The following is a 19,507-nucleotide window of genomic DNA, read 5'->3' as shown; positions in this document are numbered from 1 at the left end:
CCTGCTTGACACTACATTACTGTCCACTTCCACTCTTCCAGGGATCCTGCCCCCACCTTGGAGGATAGATAGCTTAGTGATGAGAGCAGAGGGCTGAGAATCAGGGAATACAGGGTTCAGAAGTACAGGTTTTACTGTCAGTACGTGGACGGATTTGTAGTTCCTGTTTAAAAAATTGGAACTTGGGGGCGGACTGGCAGGAATCTGGGCTCCCGGGCAATAACAGGGTCCTTGGAACTACCACCCCTGGGTCCCACATATCTCCCTCCTCCCCAGATCCAACATCTCTCCCCCCCCCCCCCCCCCCCGATGCAACAATTACTTGCAATTAATTGGCTTGTAAACTAATTTGTGCGCAGATCTTTGATCCACATGCAAATTTCAGCGCTAAAATTCTGGTGCCATATATTGACTGCACATATGTACTTGTGGGGGTGCTTGCTAGTTTTGAAGCAGTGGCAGAGTTGTGATGTACATGTGTATATTATTAAATACATGTGTAGACACATACAGTGGGGGAAATAAGTATTTGATCCCTTGCTGATTTTGTAAGTTTGCCCACTGACAAAGACATGAGCATCCCATAATTGAAGGGTAGGTTATTGGTAACAGTGAGAGATAGCACATCACAAATTAAATCCGGAAAATCACATTGTGGAAAGTATATGAATTTATTTGCATTCTGCAGAGGGAAATAAGTATTTGATCCCCCACCAACCAGTAAGAGATCTGGCCCCTACAGACCAGGTAGATGCTCCAAATCAACTCGTTACCTGCATGACAGACAGCTGTCGGCAATGGTCACCTGTATGAAAGACACCTGTCCACAGACTCAGTGAATCAGTCAGACTCTAACCTCTACAAAATGGCCAAGAGCAAGGAGCTGTCTAAGGATGTCAGGGACAAGATCATACACCTGCACAAGGCTGGAATGGGCTACAAAACCATCAGTAAGACGCTGGGCGAGAAGGAGACAACTGTTGGTGCCATAGTAAGAAAATGGAAGAAGTACAAAATGACTGTCAATCGACAAAGATCTGGGGCTCCACGCAAAATCTCACCTCGTGGGGTATCCTTGATCATGAGGAAGGTTAGAAATCAGCCTACAACTACAAGGGGGGAACTTGTCAATGATCTCAAGGCAGCTGGGACCACTGTCACCACGAAAACCATTGGTAACACATTACGACATAACGGATTGCAATCCTGCAGTGCCCGCAAGGTCCCCCTGCTCCGGAAGGCACATGTGACGGCCCGTCTGAAGTTTGCCAGTGAACACCTGGATGATGCCGAGAGTGATTGGGAGAAGGTGCTGTGGTCAGATGAGACAAAAATTGAGCTCTTTGGCATGAACTCAACTCGCCGTGTTTGGAGGAAGAGAAATGCTGCCTATGACCCAAAGAACACCGTCCCCACTGTCAAGCATGGAGGTGGAAATGTTATGTTTTGGGGGTGTTTCTCTGCTAAGGGCACAGGACTACTTCACCGCATCAATGGGAGAATGGATGGGGCCATGTACCGTACAATTCTGAGTGACAACCTCCTTCCCTCCGCCAGGGCCTTAAAAATGGGTCGTGGCTGGGTCTTCCAGCACGACAATGACCCAAAACATACAGCCAAGGCAACAAAGGAGTGGCTCAGGAAGAAGCACATTAGGGTCATGGAGTGGCCTAGCCAGTCACCAGACCTTAATCCCATTGAAAACTTATGGAGGGAGCTGAAGCTGCGAGTTGCCAAGCGACAGCCCAGAACTCTTAATGATTTAGAGATGATCTGCAAAGAGGAGTGGACCAAAATTCCTCCTGACATGTGTGCAAACCTCATCATCAACTACAGAAGACGTCTGACCGCTGTGCTTGCCAACAAGGGTTTTGCCAAAAAGTATTAGGTCTTGTTTGCCAGAGGGATCAAATACTTATTTCCCTCTGCAGAATGCAAATAAATTCATATACTTTCCACAATGTGATTTTCCGGATTTAATTTGTGATGTGCTATCTCTCACTGTTACCAATAACCTACCCTTCAATTATGGGCTGCTCATGTCTTTGTCAGTGGGCAAACTTACAAAATCAGCAAGGGATCAAATACTTATTTCCCCCACTGTAAGAACATGAATATATTTACACTTTCTTCAGAGCAGTGCTCTGTATGTTTGTGTATATGAATTTGCATGCCCTTGGAGACACCTGGGAGCCTCTTATATGCCTTATATGTGCTTATGTTGTCTTGATAAAGTAAGTGCTTTTTTGGAACTTGAACATAGGATCCCTGTTGTGAAATAACCCCCCATCCCCATGGGTACTTTTATCACATATACTTACAAATAATTTTCAATGAGATAAGACTTAGATTTATTTCTGAAAATTATCTGGTGTAATTTATGCACTCTACCAGCACACACCCACATAATTTGCAGCTGCTATTTGTGTGTATGGGTCAAGTGTTGGGAGGGGAGGATGTGAGATAACATGAGTACTTTTGGAAATGTCGTACCTATAGCCAGGCTAGGGATGATAATTTTCAGACCAGCTAGTTTACCCACAAAATTGATTTGTAGGAGGAGTATAGATATAGCAGCTGGGCCTAAGGCAGAGTGGAGCAACGCTGGCATGGAGCAGGAATTGGATGCAGAGCAGAAAGGCGTGAAACAAGAAATAGGCAAAAAGCATAGTAGGGCAGAACTCCCCTCTAGGCAGTGAAGAGGAGTTTGGATAGCAGTAAAAACAGGGCAGTCCCTGTGAGTACTGTTTACTAGCAAGGGTATGTGTTTTTTCCATAGGTCTTTATTTATGAGCACAGATTAGACACACTTCTTGCTTCTGGTCCAGTGGGCTCTTCCAGGGGGCAGTTATTTCTTTGTACCACTAGAGTGCATGTTTCTTGAACTTGGGTTGCAGATAAGTGGCCTCTGTAGCTCAGCCACAAGTCTCCAGAAACCCAGAAAAGAAAACCTTACACTGATGATTACCCTCAGAGAGTATAGAAAGAGCTTGCTGAGCCTATTACTTTTTCTATTAACAGCAAACATCCAGGATCCAGATGAACCAGTCTTGGAATTTAGTTTAGGTAAGTAACTTAATTCTGTCCAAAATACCTCTGCTTTTAACAGCACTGTTTTTGTGGGTTGTGTGTCACAGCACAAGGTTGTGAAATTGTGGGAGCAGTGTTATAATTAAATGTATTTATTGATCACATTTATATCCCACATTATCTACATTTAATCTAAGTGGGTCACAGTAAAACATCCATAAATTAAAAGCATAAACACCTATGACAATTAAAACAAGTGCATACAATTATTCAAGATCAACCACAGTAATTTAGACAACCACAACAGTTTAGACAACACCTAACATATAAACCCTTCTATATCTGGTGACCATCATTGAAAAGCTTGGTATAACAAACAAACAAGTCTTTATCTGTTTCCTAAAAGAAGATATGAAGGTTAATTTCTTTAGTTCTAGAGGGAGATCGTTTCACATAGCTGGACCAGCAACCAAAAAATGTGTGAACGGTAGGAGCAATGCTTTAATTGGGTGCCTCTATTTAGCTCCCCAAGGCTACATGGTAGGAGCTTGTTCTCTAAAGAGGTCATATATTTGATATACCACCTTTCTGTGGTTCAGCCAAAGCAGTTTACATTTATTATATGCGGGTACTTTCTCTGTCCCTAGTGGGCTCACAATCTTAAGTTTTTGTTTCTGGAGCAATGGAAGGTTGTGACTTTCCCAGAGTCACAAGGAGCTGCAGTGGGAATCAAACCCAGTTCCCCAGGTAATCAGTCCACTGCAATGTGCTGTTTCACCGCCATGTGGAGCGAGCACGGAATGGCCTATGGGCTTCCTGAACAGTTGCAGGGCACTATTTATTCTTCTCCTGGGCTACCTGATAGGCCTGCGTCAGGAGTCTATACAGATAAAAACACATAGATTATATACAATCGATCGACAACATAAATCAATGGCAAAATATAAAGAGACAGTATCAATCATCTAAAACGTACTATCGAAGAGTATGTTATAAGCATTGGTTATTATAAAATTGATACAACCTCAAAATCAGAAAACACATATTGGCTTAGATAAACCTCTTCTATATCAAGAAAGACAATACTTCTAAACAGGTGCATTATATAGGTTATAGGTAAGAATCTAGATACTGTCTCTTTATATTTTGCCATTGTTTTATGTTGTCGATCGATTGTATATAATCTATGTGTTTTTATTTGTATAGACTTCTGACGCAGGCCTATACGGCCGAAACACAGCTGTGTCGAGTCCCTTTCTCCATGCTATTTTTTGGCTAATAGTTGATTTTTAATTTTTATAATCAGAGTGTCACCTATTTGATGTTTTTATATTTTTAAATACATATTTTGTGATTTTTATATTTTGATAATTTTATTATTTTCATTTTTGAGTTATTTTTATTTTTGTTTTTTTGTGAGTCATCTTCGCTGTTTTGCTTTCTATTGTTTTTTTTTTGCGAAGACTGGTTTCTTCTGTTTTTCAGTAATACTTTTCATATCCCCATTTGACCTCCTCATTAATGGTTTCTGAGGTTTGCGGTGCTAGGCTGCCATTTTTAGTTCAAGGCACTGCCCTTTGGTCTCACCACAGGTTCGTGGACATTTTCAAAGTTATGGTGGTGGTTGCAGCCTGCCTGTGATGTCAAGGGATGCAAGTTCATCCGTACCTCAATAATTGACTCATTCAGGCCTTGTTCTGTGCTGACAGTGAGTCCGCAACAGCTGCGGTGGTTCATCTTCTTTGGTCATTGGGCTGGGTGATCAATTTCAAGCAGAGCAGGCTGGTTCCCTCTCAGTCGTTGGAGTTGTGGGGCAGGAGAAAATCTTCCTCACCCAGTTGAGATGGGGCAAACTGATCCACCAGATGCAGGTGCATCAGAGCAGGCCTCGGGACTATGCTCAGGTGTTGGGGCTCTATGACAGTGGGGATGGAAATGGTGCTGTGGATGAGGGCTCACATGCACTTCAGCAATCACTGCTCAGCCATTGTACTCCAATTTTCGAGGACTACACTGTTTGACTCCCCTGAATGCCAGCAGCCTGCCAAAGCTTGCGGTGGTGGTTGTCTGAGAGGAACCTGGCCCAAGGGTGTTCCCTTTCCATTCTTGCATTGGGAGATAGTGATGATGGATGCCAGTCTGTCTGGATGAGGAGTGCACTACCTCAGTCCTCTGGCTCAGGGCACATAGTCCCAGTTAGAGGCATCTTGGCCCATTAATCTTTTCAAACTCACAATGATTCACTATGCTTTGGAGGCATTCACTTCCTTCCTGAGGTTGTCCCGGGTCTTAATGTTTGCTGACAATGCCATGGCGGTGGCCTATGTCAATAAGCAGGGAGACACTTGCAGCTGGTGATGGAGACCGCGCTATTGATGATACTGGGCAGAACACCTGTTTTGCCTGTCTGTGCACATTGCAGGGTCTTTGACTAGTGGTCTTTCTCAGCAGTGGAACTCTTTGGATCCGGGGGAATGGGAGTTGTCCAAGGAAGTCTTCCAGCTTATTATGAGTCACTGGGGTCTCCCAGCTCTCAACCTGATGGCCTCCAGGAGTAATTCCAACTTCTTCAGCTGCAGGAAGGTGTTGGGTCCGCAGGGACTCAATGCTCTTCACTTGCTGTGACTGATTGACAGCCTGTTTTATATCTTCCGTCCTTGGCTGATGGTGGGCAATGCTGAGTGGAGAATTGCATCTCATCCCAACTGGGATCCAAAGAGTTCCTGCTGAGGTGCCTGTGGTCTGCAGATCTCATTCAGGTTCTGGATGAGTGACCTACTCCCCTTCCTCGAGGTTGAGGGTTACTATGTCAGGGCCAGTTTCAGTGGAGGATCCGTCCCTCTTTGTTCTTATGACTTGACCATTGGAAGTGCGTGTTTGAGGTGCAAGGATTATATGGACCCTGTGATTGATGCTTCTGCAGGCTAGGAAGCACTCTACTTCAGTGGCCTATTCTAGGGTTTAGAGAATGTTTGAGAGTTGGTATCTCTGGGTCACATCTTAGTGTTTCTTCAGTTAGGTTTGGAGAAGGGTTTGGTGCTTGGGTCACTGAAGATACAGGTGGTAGTTTTGGTTTGTTTCTGAGGCAGATCATAACATTCTTCTTTGGCAGCACATCTGGACATTGTATGCTTTTTGAAAGGGGTAGGCTGTTTTCAGCCTCCCATCCGGTTTGCCCAGACTGGAACTGGTTCTTTGGGCATTGCAGAAGTCTCCCTTTGAACCTCAGAAGTGAGCTTCCCTAAAGGATCTCACATTGAAGACTGTTTTTCTGGTGACCATTACTTTGGTGTACCACGTTTTGGAATTGCAGGCCCTGTCATGCCAGGATCCCTTTCTCTATTTTTTGGAGGTGAGGGTTTCGTTATGGGCAGTTCCATTCTTTCTGCCTAAGGTAGTCTCAGTATTGCATATTAACCAGTCAGTGGACCTTCTCTGGATTGTGGGGAGCAGTTTTCATTCCTGAGGCTACTAGATGTGCAGTAGTCTCTTCTATGTTATCTCGAGGTCACTAATGAGTTTCTGAGAACGGATCATCATTTTGTTCTCTTCATTAAGCAGAAACAGGGTCTAGTGGTGTCTAAACCCTCGATTGCACGATGGGTGAAAGAGGCCATTTCTTTGGCCATATACTGACAGGAAGACAGACACTGGCTGCGCTTAGGGCATACTCTACAAAACGAGTTGCTACATCTTGGGCGGAAGCAACATCTCTTTGAGTGACCGAGATTTGCAGGGTGGCAACCTGGTTGTCCCTCCATTCCTTTGTCAGGCATTACAGGGTAGATGTAGCAGTTTGGTCTGAGGCTGTGTTTGGGGCTTCTTCAGTCTTGCAGGCAGCAACACCAGGGGCCCATCCTCAGTAGGGACTGCACTGAGACATCCCACAAGCGTGTGCAGGTAGAGGCTTCATTTATTCTGCGCTGCCTACCTTGCTCCTCGCTCTGAGATGGAGCAATAGCGTCAGTTTCTGCAGGCTTTTGTAGGTCTTTGTTTGATTTAAAAAAAAAAAAAAGAAATTTTGGTTCTTGGTTGTTAACTGGTTGCTTGAGTCTTGTCTACCAGACCCACTGCTTGTTTAGATACATGCGAAAGGGCTCAGCTAGTAGGCTAGGGTTATATGCTTCAGTTCACTTCTGTGTTCTCTATCTCTACCTGCTGGTCTATGAACATGACCAGCCACAAGTTCTGGAATAGTGTAAAGAACTAACGGAAAGAAAATTATCGGGTAAGACCTAATTTCTCCAAATGCTGCAGTTCAATTGTATGAAAAAAATAGAGTAGCACGTACTGAAACAGTATCTTTTTTTTTTTAAGTTCATTAATTTAATTAAAAAGAACAAAAGTGGAAATATTTAAGTCCAAAACACTTTTATATAATAGTCCATATACACAACATGATTCAGCACATGGTGCCTGCTTCAAGGGCAAAGTGTGAACTGGACAGACAATCCACTTATGAATAAAAGGATAAAAATAAGGGTGGAAGAATCTTCTTACAGTGCCATCTGTAAAATGACTGAGACAAAGAAACACACAGCACCCCACTTCAGATGAACCAACAAAGGCAACCAAAAATAAAAATCCCTCCACCCCCCAAAAAAGTAACAGATTTTATGTAGACAGTCACCTAGAACACTTATAAGGTTGCACTATAGAGGTATTCAATCCCTGACGTAAAACTGCAAGAGAATATGAAATCATTAAAACATGTATTGAGCTTCACTGATTAGAACTAGTGCAATCAAATGTATCAAAGCTGCTGCTGTAGAAATGGAAGGTACCGTATTTTTCGGACTATAAGACGCACCTAGGTTTTAGAGGAGGGAAATAGGAAAAAAATTTTTTTCCTTTTTCCCTCCTCTAAAACCTAGGTGCTCCGGTGCGTCTTGTCCGAGTTCGGGATCGCCCTCCCCCCGGCCCTGTCACCATTTCTCCCTACTCACGTCACGCGATCTTCCCTGGTGGTCTAGTGACGTCGGGGCAGGAAAGAGCCCCCTCTTTCCTGCCCAGCGCGCTGCTGTCCGTCTCGGCGAGATTCAAAATGGCTGCCGAGAATTGAAGTCTCGGCGGCCATTTTGAATCTCGCCGAGACCGTCAGGCTGCATACAGGAGGACGGAGAGCAGCGCGCTGGGCAGGAAAGAGGGGGCTCTTTCCTGCCCCGACGTCACTAGACCACCAGGGAAGATCGCGTGACGTGAGTAGGGAGAAGTGGTGACAAGGCCGGGGGGAGGGCGATCCCGAACTCGGGGGGAGGGCGGGAGGGAGGGAAATCGCTACCTTCGGACTATAAGACGCACCCCCATTTTTCCTCCCAAATTTGGGGGGAAAAAAGTGCGTCTTATAGTCCGAAAAATACGGTATATTCTAGAACAAGTTTATACATTTCTGCAGCCATAAAATATAACCATTCTGTGCTTGATAAAGGCTTCTAAACCTAAAACAAGATTTAAAAAATACCAATACTTAATAGGCCAAATTACACATAAAGGCTGCTAAACCTAGTTAAAGGTTAATAGAACAATTCTTTAGATAAAAGCAGCATAACTTTCTAAAAAATAGTAAACCGTAGACTATTTAAAGAACAAACAAGGTATAGAAGCATCTGTCATTAGCATAAGAAATTTGCTTACAAGAACAAAGTGAAAGTAAAAATAATGATTAGAAAACAGTAAAACAAAATTCAAAAATTAATGAATACTGGAAAAGTATAAAAAAAAGGTTCCCAGAGGTGTAAACAGACCTCCAGCTATCAATTCAATAAGAAAAAAACACCTGCAAAAATGACCCGATTAAAAACGCTAAAATTTAAAGGCCATTAAAAATCATTTTCTTACCTTAAAACAAGTCCCCAGGGGATGAGAAGGCTATAAATATAGATAAGGTACTCAAAATGTGAAGCCCCTCAAATTGATAAATTTAAATTGTGATTTTGTCATCTGAAATGTCACGATGACATCACTTGGGGGGGGGTGGTGTCAAAAACTTTTAAAAACATTTTTTTAAAAAGCCAAAAAGTGCCTTAGACCACTTCATTTTTTAAAGAGGGCTTTCTTAATAAAATAATGTGTGTGGGGGGGGGGGGGGGGGGGGAGCTACTTTGTATTTATTATTTCTTCTTAAAGATGGCAGCTGTATGAAACAACCTAGAGGATATTAGTGAATCATGTACAATCCTGTACAAAAACTTCTTCTAATCCTATAATACATTCAATCTTTAGTTAGTCAAGGTTATATAAACATCTTAGTATATTAGAAGCCAATGTAGTACATCAAGAGTGGAGGAGTGGCCTAGTGGTTAGGGTGGTGGACTTTGGTCCTGGGGAACTGAGAAACTGAGTTCGATTCCCACGTCAGGCACAGGCAGCTCCTTGTGACTCTGGGCAAGTCACTTAACCCTCCATTGCCCCATGTAAGCCGCATTGAGCCTGCCATGAGTGGGAAAGCGCGGGGTACAAATGTAACAAAAAAAAAAAAGTATCCCTCTTAAACAAATGTGCCACAGAGAGAGTGAGAATCACACAAAAAAACAAAGCAAAACAGTATAATCAGTTGCTTGGTTCATACCATTAGGAGTGACACTGTTGAATTTAATGATCAATTTTTATTCAGCCTGTAGAAGTCTTTTATTTAAATCACCTCTTCTCCAAGATAGAGAAATAACCTGTAGTACATATACTTTCAGGTCTTCAAATTTGTGTCCAAGTGTCTTATAGTGTTCAACCATAGGAGCCTCCAGTCAATCACATTTTAAGCAACTTTTATGTTCAGCCAGTCTTTGTTTGTGTCTTGCCTACATATAACAGGTCATATGGGTAAATAACAACATAGACAATGAGGCATATTTTCAAAGCACTTAGCCTTCCAAAGTTCCATAGGTTTCTATGGAACTTTGGAAGGCTAAGTGCTTTGAAAATATGCCTCAATGTGGTGGTATTGCAGTTTGAAAAATGTGTTAATTTTCATCTTTTAAAACATTGTCCCTCGGTTATGAAACCACAGAATGTGGCATGGATATGCATAACATAAAATATTCTGTAAGTTACATGTATAAGTGGGAGCCCTGCTCATATGTTCACCCCCAAATCAGCGCTATGCGAGTTAAGTAGGTGTTTGCAAAACAATGCTTATGTGTATGTAAGTAGTATGTATGTGTATATGTGGAGGGGCATAATCGAACGAAAACGTCTATCTCCATGGGCGTTTATCTCCAAGAACGGGTCCGTGAAGGGGCGGACCGAACCGTATTTTGGGAAAAAATAGACGTCCATGTTTTATTCGACAATTTGTGAGCTGGGCGTTTTGTTTTTCAGCGATAATGGAAAATGAAAGCGCCCAGCTCAAAAACGAATAAATCCAAGGCATTTGTTCGTGGGAGGGGCCAGGAGTCGTAGTGCACTGGTCCCCCTCACATGCCAGGACACCAACCGGGCACCCTAGGGGGCACTGTTACAAAAAAAAAAAAAAAGGTAAAAGAGCTCCCAGGTGCATAGCACCCTTCCCTTGTGTGTTGAGCCCCCCAAATCCCCCTCAAAACCCACCACCCACAAGTCTACACCATTACTATAGCCCTAAGGGGTGAAGGGGGGCACCTACATGTGGGTACAGTGGGTTTGGGGGGCGGTGTGGAGGGCTCCCATTTACCAGCACAAGTGTAACAGGTGGGGGGGATGGGCCTGGGTCTACCTGCCTGACGTCCACTGCACCCCCTAATAACTGCTTTAGTGACCTGCATACTGCTGCCAGGGAGGTGGGTATGACATTTGAGGGTGAACATAAAAAGTTGTGAAACGGCATATTTTTGTGGTTGGAGGGGGTTTGTGACCACTGGGGGAGTCAGGGAGGTCATCCCCGACTCCCTCCAGTGGTCATCTGGTCGTTTAGGGCACTTTTTGGGGCCCTATTCGTGGAAAAACAGGGTCCAGGAAAAGTGCCCTAAATTCTCGCTAAAAACGCATATTTTTTTTCCATTATCGGCGAAAGGCGCCTATCTGTGATCGGCCGATAACCACGCCCCAGTTCCGCCTTCACCACGCCTTTGACATGCCCCCATCAACTTTGTCCGCATCCGCGACAGAGTGCAGTTGAAAACGTCCAAATTCGGCTTTCGATTATACCGCTTTATTCGTTTTTGTGAGATAAACGTCTATCTCCCGATTTGGGTCGCAATATAGGCGTTTTTCTTTTTCAATTATAAGCTGGATAGTAACCTATGGAACTTTGGTCTTAAGTGCTTTGAAAATGAGCGCCCATATCATACTATTTCTGCAAAAGCTTCTCTGGCTGCCAGTACAATACAGGTCTAAATTTAGTACTTGAAGAACAGAATCTCCCTCTACATAACTTCAAGGTCACTAAGGTTCTCCAAAGGAGTATCCCTAACCACACCGTCTCCAATGGACATCACATGATGTGAGTCCCACCAGCAAGCCTTCTCCAGAGTAGCCCCCCACATTCTTGAGTGCACTCCCTGAAAGGCGTTTCTCAACGCAAGACTCTCTCTACTTAAGGAAGTAGATAAAAGCTTGGCTCTTCTCCCAAGCTGTTGAGGGAAGACGCAATTAACTTCCTGGTTGTACACACTGAAGGACTAACATTGACTACATGTAACGTAACAGGACTTACTTACCCACTCCTACCCTAGCTGAGGTTATATTCGTGCACCCTTCTGATTTCACATGCAGCTTTTTAAAGATAAGTCCCCTTATTTTCTAACTCCTGTTAATCTATCTTATCTATGTGTTCTACCTTTTCTTATATCCTATGCTGACTTTTAAAAGTAGCATACTGTGCCATACTATATACTGTGATTTGAATATTCTTGCTGTACAGTGCCTTGAGTGATTTTTTCAAATAGGCTGTAAATAAATCCTAATAAAAAATAATAGATAAATATGCATATAAGTGTTATTTTTTAAGGTCTGATCTAGAACAGTGTTTCCCAAATCCAGTCTTGGAGTACCCCTTGCCAGTCAGGTTTTCAGGATATCCACAATGAATATGCATGAACTTGATTTGCATGCACTGCCTCTATTATATACAAATTTATTTCATGCATATTTATTGGGGATAACCTGAACCTGACTGGCAAGGGGTACTCCAGGACTGAATTTGAGAAACAGTGGTCTAGAATACTTTATCTTAGATTTAGGAACCAACCTAAAATCTTGGAGGCCCCCTTCAATTGTGCCACAGCCAAAACCTAACAAATGCAACTGCCACACCACCCATAAATTATCAACAGTCCTTAAAACTACCTCCTGCAAACTTCCCTACTCCAAAGAAAACTCTAACCTTAACTGCCCCACCACCGTGCAAAGTGCTCCACCCCCCAAAAAAACTATGTCCCTGTGAAGTACCCTATCACCCTGCAAACTGCCTTACCCTTAAAACAATATCCCCCTACAAACTACCCCACACCCAAGAACTACCCGAACCACAGCTGACACAACATTCCACAAACTGCAAGTACTGATGGGAGACAGAAGATAAATGATCCCTATAAAATGCCATAGCACATTTTTATGGGAGAAGTACTTCAAACAGCTGTTGTATATATACACTGATATCACTGTAACATTGTGATTAAGGAAACAAAGCACCCACATGTATGATGTACCAACACACAAACATATACCTCCACCACACATGTATTTACATTGCAGGGGGGTTGGACAGTATTCAGCAAGCCATGTTATTTATGCTTCCCTGACTTCTTTTACAAAATCATTTAATAAGGAAGATGATATTGAGGGTTAGAATTTGAGAGGTGTGTGTGTGTGGGGGGGGATTTTCTAGAATGATTCCAAATATTTATTTTTTCCTCATTAGCTTGCAATGAATTGAGTACTCCATCATTAGATCGTAAACCAAATAGTTTTGTAGCAGTGAGTGTAACGACGCCACCTCAAGCGTTCTGGACAAAACACGCACAGACGGAAATCATAGAGGTAAGTCTTAGATGCTATAAAGAACGTGATGGACACTTCTGCTGGGGATGGGGAAAGACATTGAAACATAGGAGCTCTGATACAATCAAATCGGTAAGTTTTACAAGCACCAGTAGATGTATTTGCTAAAGACACGTTTTACTAAATCATGGTAAATTTTGCTATTAATGCAGCTTAATGTGGGATTTTACCACAGGGTGGTTGCACATTTAACGTGACACCTATTGGGGGTGTTCCCAGTATTGTATTCCTGTTGCAAGAATAGTCACATAAAAGTGCAGTACCTGCTCCTGGTTAACGCAGAAGCACTTAGCACCTCCTATTTAGGCAGCAGTGTATAGTCCACATAAGTGCAGCATGTTAATTGCCAAATGCTTCCCTTGCCCACACCCCTGACACAAAAACCACTTAATGCACTATTAATGCAAAGCTCCTTAACACAGCTCTGCACTAGCAGTTACTACGCAGTAAAATGCGTGGTAAATGTTTTGTGATTTAGTAAAAGGGCCCCTCTTCATTACCACTACAAGAACAGAAAGGTTCAGATTTCTTTTATATTTTTTTTCCCTCAGATTTTATGGCCCTTTTCAAAAACACACCCTTTTGTCCAGGTTGAAATTCTAATTTTATGGAACTATTACTCTACTACTATTTAGCATTTCTATAGCGCTACAAAGCGTACGCAGCGCTGCACAAACATAGAAGAAAGACAGTCCCTGCTCAGAGCTTACAATACTCTGTAGGCTTAAGTGTCATCACACCCATAAATATCAGTTATTCCACTAAAATGTTAAGTTTATATGTTTTTATTCTATAATAGAAGACAAATTCTTCCTTATTTAGAAATTGGATGTTTGAAAGCTCTATATGGATTAATTTTATTTTTAAAGACTTATACCACACCATTATAGCTTGGTGGCTAAACAAAGTGGGTTACAACACTTTAAAACAGAGCAAGAATCAAAATACTTGGACCCCGATGATCAATTTCCCTGAACTGTTCCAAACAGTTCTGTAAAATTATTGCTGGAACAGTGCGGGGAAATAGTGCCACTATGATCAAAGCTAATAGTATGCAGATTTATACTCGATATTAGCTTCTATCATGGGGGTATTTCTGTGGGAGGATTGTGCCTGCACATGTACCTGAAGCACAGTTGTCCTGCAGAAGTTGTTTGACAGGTCTGGGCTGTCAAAAAAAAAAAAAAAAAGCCCGGACCTGTCAAATATACAAATGCCCAGACAGAGAGGCGGTATATCAAGTCCCATCCCCTTTCCTATCCCCCCTCCTCTGTCTTCAGAGGGAATAGTAAAGGAGATGGGACTTGATATACCGCCTTTCTGTGGTTACATTCAAAGCGGTTTACATATTATAAACAGATATTTATTTTGTACCTGGAGCAATGGAAGGTTATGTGACTTGCTCAGAGTCACAACGAGTGGGAATCAAACCCAGCCCTCTCTGTCCCAGGGGTTGAGGGGGGCTTCTGTCCGGGGTGAGATGTGGAGCCTGCAAGCATTCAGATGCATTCTGTGCATGGCTTCCCATTCCTCTCCAATTCTTTGAAAACCCTAACAGTAGCTCTGTGCTGGCATAAAGTTTGCCACGGTAGCAGCACCCTTGTTTGGTGCAGTGTCTGCTGAGCATTGGGGAGGAATAGTTAATGCCCTGTTTAGCATTCATTTGCATGCTACTCGTTTAATGCGCTCGCTGGCTCTGATCATGGGGCGGGAGCAAACGTGGGTGCTAGTATGGCGCTATTAGACTCTAGTGCCCGCGTTTGCTTCTGATCATCTGCCCTCTAAAGAAGGAAAACTCTTAACAACCGTGCTTTAACTGTTAATGCAACAGATAATACAGTTTAGTTAAAACTAGCTAGAACTGCACCACGTTATCTGCCATGCAGTTAACACCCAGTATTGACATTTGCTTTGTGTTAACCTGAATGGGAGGTTCCTGGGATGACACCTATCAGTTTTCACAGAAGCTTGCAGTTACCACATGTTAACTTTGGCAATTTAACACATGGTAACCACAAAATCTTACAGCTTCTAGTAAAGGTAGTGATTAACAATGTTTCAATGTGCACTTCTTCTCCACTGGAGGAGTGAGCTAATGATGCGTTTGAGGTCCTGCCCACTTAATGACCCCAAACACGGATTTCACAACCCTATTTAGTGGTCATAGTTTGGGAAGCTGTGTCCTAATGTGCAACCTGTAGTGTTTGTTTTTCAGATCTACAATAAATGTAACTGATGTTAAAAGCCTTATGCCAGAATTCCAATATCTGTCATGAGGAAGACATTAGAAAGTCTGTAATAATTGTTTATAGTCTAGATTTGATATTCTGCCCTTTGGAATCCATCTGAGCAGTTCAAACGTCAAAGACCTGATAGAAAAAAAATGTGACTGAAGTTACATCATCATCTTCCTCTACCTCTCACCCTTTCCAGTGGACTCCATTCTCTGAGAACAAGCAGGCCATTAGTATTCTCACATCTGGGTGGCATCATCCGACAGAGCCTGGTGCGAGCATATACAGACAGTAGAAAATTCCAGCAACTTCCTGCCCAGCAAGCGAGTGCAGGTTCCTCAGTTTGGTTTTGTCCACAGAGCTTGAGAGTTTGAGTCTTCATGGTCTCTCTTCAGCGTGTATTAACAGTTACATTTCAGTGCCCTCCTGTGTGGGGGTTTTTTTCTTATTTTCTCTCATTTTCTTCATAGTTTTTTATTTTTGGTACCTGTCCCCTTTATTTTATTAGGTTTTTCTGTTTTTCAAGTTTTCTTTCCTTTTCACATGGCTCCATAGGCCTCGTTTAGGCCTGAGCACTGACCTTGATTTGAGCCTTCCTCCTTTTGGACGCTCAACATTGAGGAATTTAATTTGGCTGCAGTTCTTTTCTGGATGTCTAGGAAGACCCCCCAGTGGCTTCAAAAATTGTGCCCAATGTAATTGGGTGATTTCTGCCAGGTTCCTGCACAATTGGTGCATCGAGTGCCTTGGGCTTGACCACCAGCTTGATTCTTGTTTTCTCTGTTTACAAATGTAGCTGAGGACACAGAGAGTGTGTCAGATCCAGCTGGAGAAGCATTTTGGCTCCTCAAAGGCCAGTCCATTGAAATTGGCACTAGAAGTGTTGACCTTGATGGCTGCCCAGACTTCATCTACCACTAGAAGTTTACTGGCATCGAGGAAGTCTTCACCTCCTTCGACATCGGACCCTGATAGTAGGCCCCGGGTCCGGTCATCATCGGACTCAACATCGATGATGTGTACAGATTCAGTGTGGTCCTCATTAGCGCCGAAGGACTGTGATGTTGAGTGCTGAGGGAAGCCAAAGAAGCACAAGCGTTGGTCCTCTTCTTCGAAGCACGGTGCCAGGAACACCAGTGCATCACCATCACTAGTACCCGAGAAGTGCCGGCACCAAGAGGATTTTTCTCCCTCTTTGGTGGAGGTTCCGATGTGCCAGTGTTTGGGCAACCAGGTTCCTACTTTGAGTTCGACACCAACTCTCTCAGGCTGTGTCTGAACCTTCTCTCCACTTTGCCGATGCCTGCCCTTGATGAGTGGTACCAGTTATGCTCATGGAGGAGCTGGCACAGATGTTTAAGCATCACACTGCTCAGGCATCAAGGGCGCTTGCGCCAACTGCAGCTGAACCTCAGCTCCTTCCTAAACTGCGGCTGAACCTCAGCTCCTTCCTAAGTCCCCAAGTCTGCCTATGGAGCAGTCTGTGATGACGATGCCTCGACATTGACCCATGCGGTACCACTCTCTACATCAGGGGAGGAAGCTTCCCTGGAATCTGAGAGTAGGGCTGTACCTTGATGCCCTTCATGGCATGGACATAGTTCCACTGAGCCGGGCAGGCACAGACTCACTTGTCCATCTGGAGTATTGCGAGGAGTAGGACTTATACCACTTGTGAGAGTCAGATGAAGATCCACATTACTTCTCAGAGGATGAGTCATATGGAGTCCCTTTGGACCCCTCCTCACCTCAAGAGAGGCATATGTCTTCACTTGAGAGTCTCTTATTCACAGGTTTTGTGAAGGAGATGACTTTGGCCATCCCATTTAAGCTGGAGATTGAGGAAAAGCCAAGGGCAGAAATGTTATTTGTCCTGGACTATGAATCTCCTAAGGAAGAAGTTACAGTTCTGTTGCACCCTATCCTTAAAGATACACTGACAAAGAGTCTCCCCTCTCAGTGCATGTTGTACCAATGAAGGATGGATACTCGGTATTGTATTCAGAAGGCTCCGGGATTCAAGAGAGGGGCAATTGCCTCTCCACTTTTTGGTGGTCGAATCCTCTCTCAAACGAACCAGACGTTCCAGAACTCATGCTTCGGCTTCCCCAGATAGAGAGGCTTGGAGTCTGGATTCATTTGGGAAAAAAGCTTATCAGGCCTTGATGCTCATTAACTACATCCAGTCCTGCCAGCTCTACACAAGCATATACTTGAAGTCTTGGTGCGCAGTATGTTCGGTCTTGTGGACTCGTTCCCTCAGGAGCAGACCGCGGAGCTTCACAAGATGGCCAACAATCAACTAGAAGTGCAGGAAATATCTGACGAGGCACTTATGATACCTTTGCTATTGCGTCCAGACTCTCTGCTATGGGTATGGGGATGTGCAGACTCTCATGGCTGTGTGTCTCTGACCTGGACCCAGCTGTTCAGGAGAGGTTAGTGGACATACCTTGCCGAGGAAGTAATCTTTTTGGGGACAAGGTGGAGGAGGTCGCAGACCTCATCAAGAAACATACTGACACCATTCAGTCTCTCTCTCGGCAGCCTTCAGCTTTGTCATCCTCTACTAGGAGTTTTTCGACTGGACCTAGGCAGCAAACCTATTACTATCATAGGTGTAGGCTTCCACTGCTTTCCTGCTCTGCCAATCAGCCCCAGCTCCAGTGCTCCCTGCCATGTCAGTTCAGACCCCAGAAAGCCAGCTGGTTCCCTATCAAAGCAAGGGATGAGCTTTTGACTGGCTACAAGAGAGCATAGCCGCTCTCCAAGTGACCGTCCCAGATGTGCTGCCTGTAAGAGGGAATGAGGCTGAATTTTTGCCAACAAAGGGTGGCTCCTTATAACCAGCGACCTATGGGTTCTTCAAAGAGTCCACCTTGATTATGCACTTCATTGGCGTCAGAAACCACCAAATTGCCCACCAAGAGCATCTTATATCAGCTGTAAGCACAAGCAGGTACTTGTATAGGAAATCTCTGCCCTTCTATAGGCCAATATGGTCAAACCTGTGCCACTCAGGGAAGGGATTCTATTTCAGGTACTTCCTTGTGCCCAAGAAAACTGGGGAGATTTCATCTTATCGTAGATCTAAGGGTCCTGAACAAATACCTAGTCAAAGAAAATTTCAGGATGCTATCCCAAAGCTGCATGCCCATCCTGGCGAAAGTGTACTGCATATCCAACCTAGCATTTGACACAAACAGGATGGGGATAGGCATTAGCAAACACACTATTTCCAGTTGGCTACCAGATTGCATCTCCTTCACTTATGCCCAGGCTGGGATGATTCTAGAGGAACATGTCAAGGCTCATAATGTCGGAGCCATGGCCCACTTGAGGTCAGCCTCCATTGAGAAGATTTCCGTGGCTGTGATGTGATCTTCGGTTCACACATTCACATCTCACTACTGCCTTAAGCAGGATACCTGATGTGACAGCGGATTTGGTCAGACAGTGCAAAATTTGTTTGATGTCTAGAATTCAACTCCACTGTCTTTGGCCCTGTTTTTTTTTTTGTTCCAGGCTGCAGCTCCACAACTAGATTATATATATAGTTTAAGGTTGATTAACTTCAAGGCTTCAATGCTTTTTGAATCCCTATTGTCCAAGCATTATTGTTTTTGGTGAGCCTGGTAGTTAGGGATTCCCAGATGTGAGAATACTAATGGCCTGCTTGTCCTCAAAGAAAGTGAAGTTACTCACCTGTAGCAGATGTTCTCCGAGGACAGCAGGCCAAGTATTCTCACATACCCTTCCACCTCCCCTAGGATTCCTTCAGCTATATTATTATACTGAGGAACCTGTGCTCGTGCGTTGGGCAGGAAGGTACCCGCTGCTAGAATTTTGTATGTACACTAGGCAGCGTCCACACCGGGCTCAGTTGGATGACATTGCCCAGATATGAGAATACTTGGCTTGTTGTCCTCAAAGAACACCTGCCAGAGATAAGTAACTTCGCTTTACTGTGTCAAAGGGAGAATAGTAAATTGTACATTCTGCCAAATCTTTATTAATTTCAATTGCCTTTCTGTTACAGGGAACAAGCAATCCTATATTTTTAAGCAGTATTGCCTTTTTCCAAGACTCTCTTATCAATCAAAATACACAAATCAAGCTATCTGTATATGATGTCAAAGATAGATCTCAGGGAACAGTAAGTATTGGCTTTCTTTTTGTCTGTTCATTTATTTCGTTTGGGGGGGGGGGGGGTTGCAAGCTAGCAGTTTCTCCTCCTCAGGTTTCTAGCATGTTTAGAATTAGGGTTGGGA

At 43.7% G+C, this 19,507-nt stretch overlaps 1 protein-coding gene across 5 annotated transcripts in view; it reads left to right on the top strand.

Moving 5' to 3' along the window:
* Positions 1-19,507, top strand: part of INPP4A (inositol polyphosphate-4-phosphatase type I A) — a 349,368-nt gene that overhangs the window by 134,322 nt on the left and 195,539 nt on the right. For all 5 annotated transcript variants that reach the window (XM_030201389.1, XM_030201388.1, XM_030201387.1 and 2 more), the window contains 3 exons: positions 3,022-3,066; positions 12,863-12,981; positions 19,276-19,392. In XM_030201389.1, coding sequence (XP_030057249.1) covers positions 3,022-3,066; positions 12,863-12,981; positions 19,276-19,392 — 281 coding nt within the window. The remainder of the gene's footprint in view (positions 1-3,021; positions 3,067-12,862; positions 12,982-19,275; positions 19,393-19,507) is intronic.

This window comes from Microcaecilia unicolor, chromosome 4, assembly GCF_901765095.1.
Source record: "Microcaecilia unicolor chromosome 4, aMicUni1.1, whole genome shotgun sequence".
NCBI classification, from domain to species: Eukaryota; Metazoa; Chordata; class Amphibia; order Gymnophiona; family Siphonopidae; genus Microcaecilia; species Microcaecilia unicolor.
This window is presented reverse-complemented; position numbering and strand designations above follow the sequence as displayed.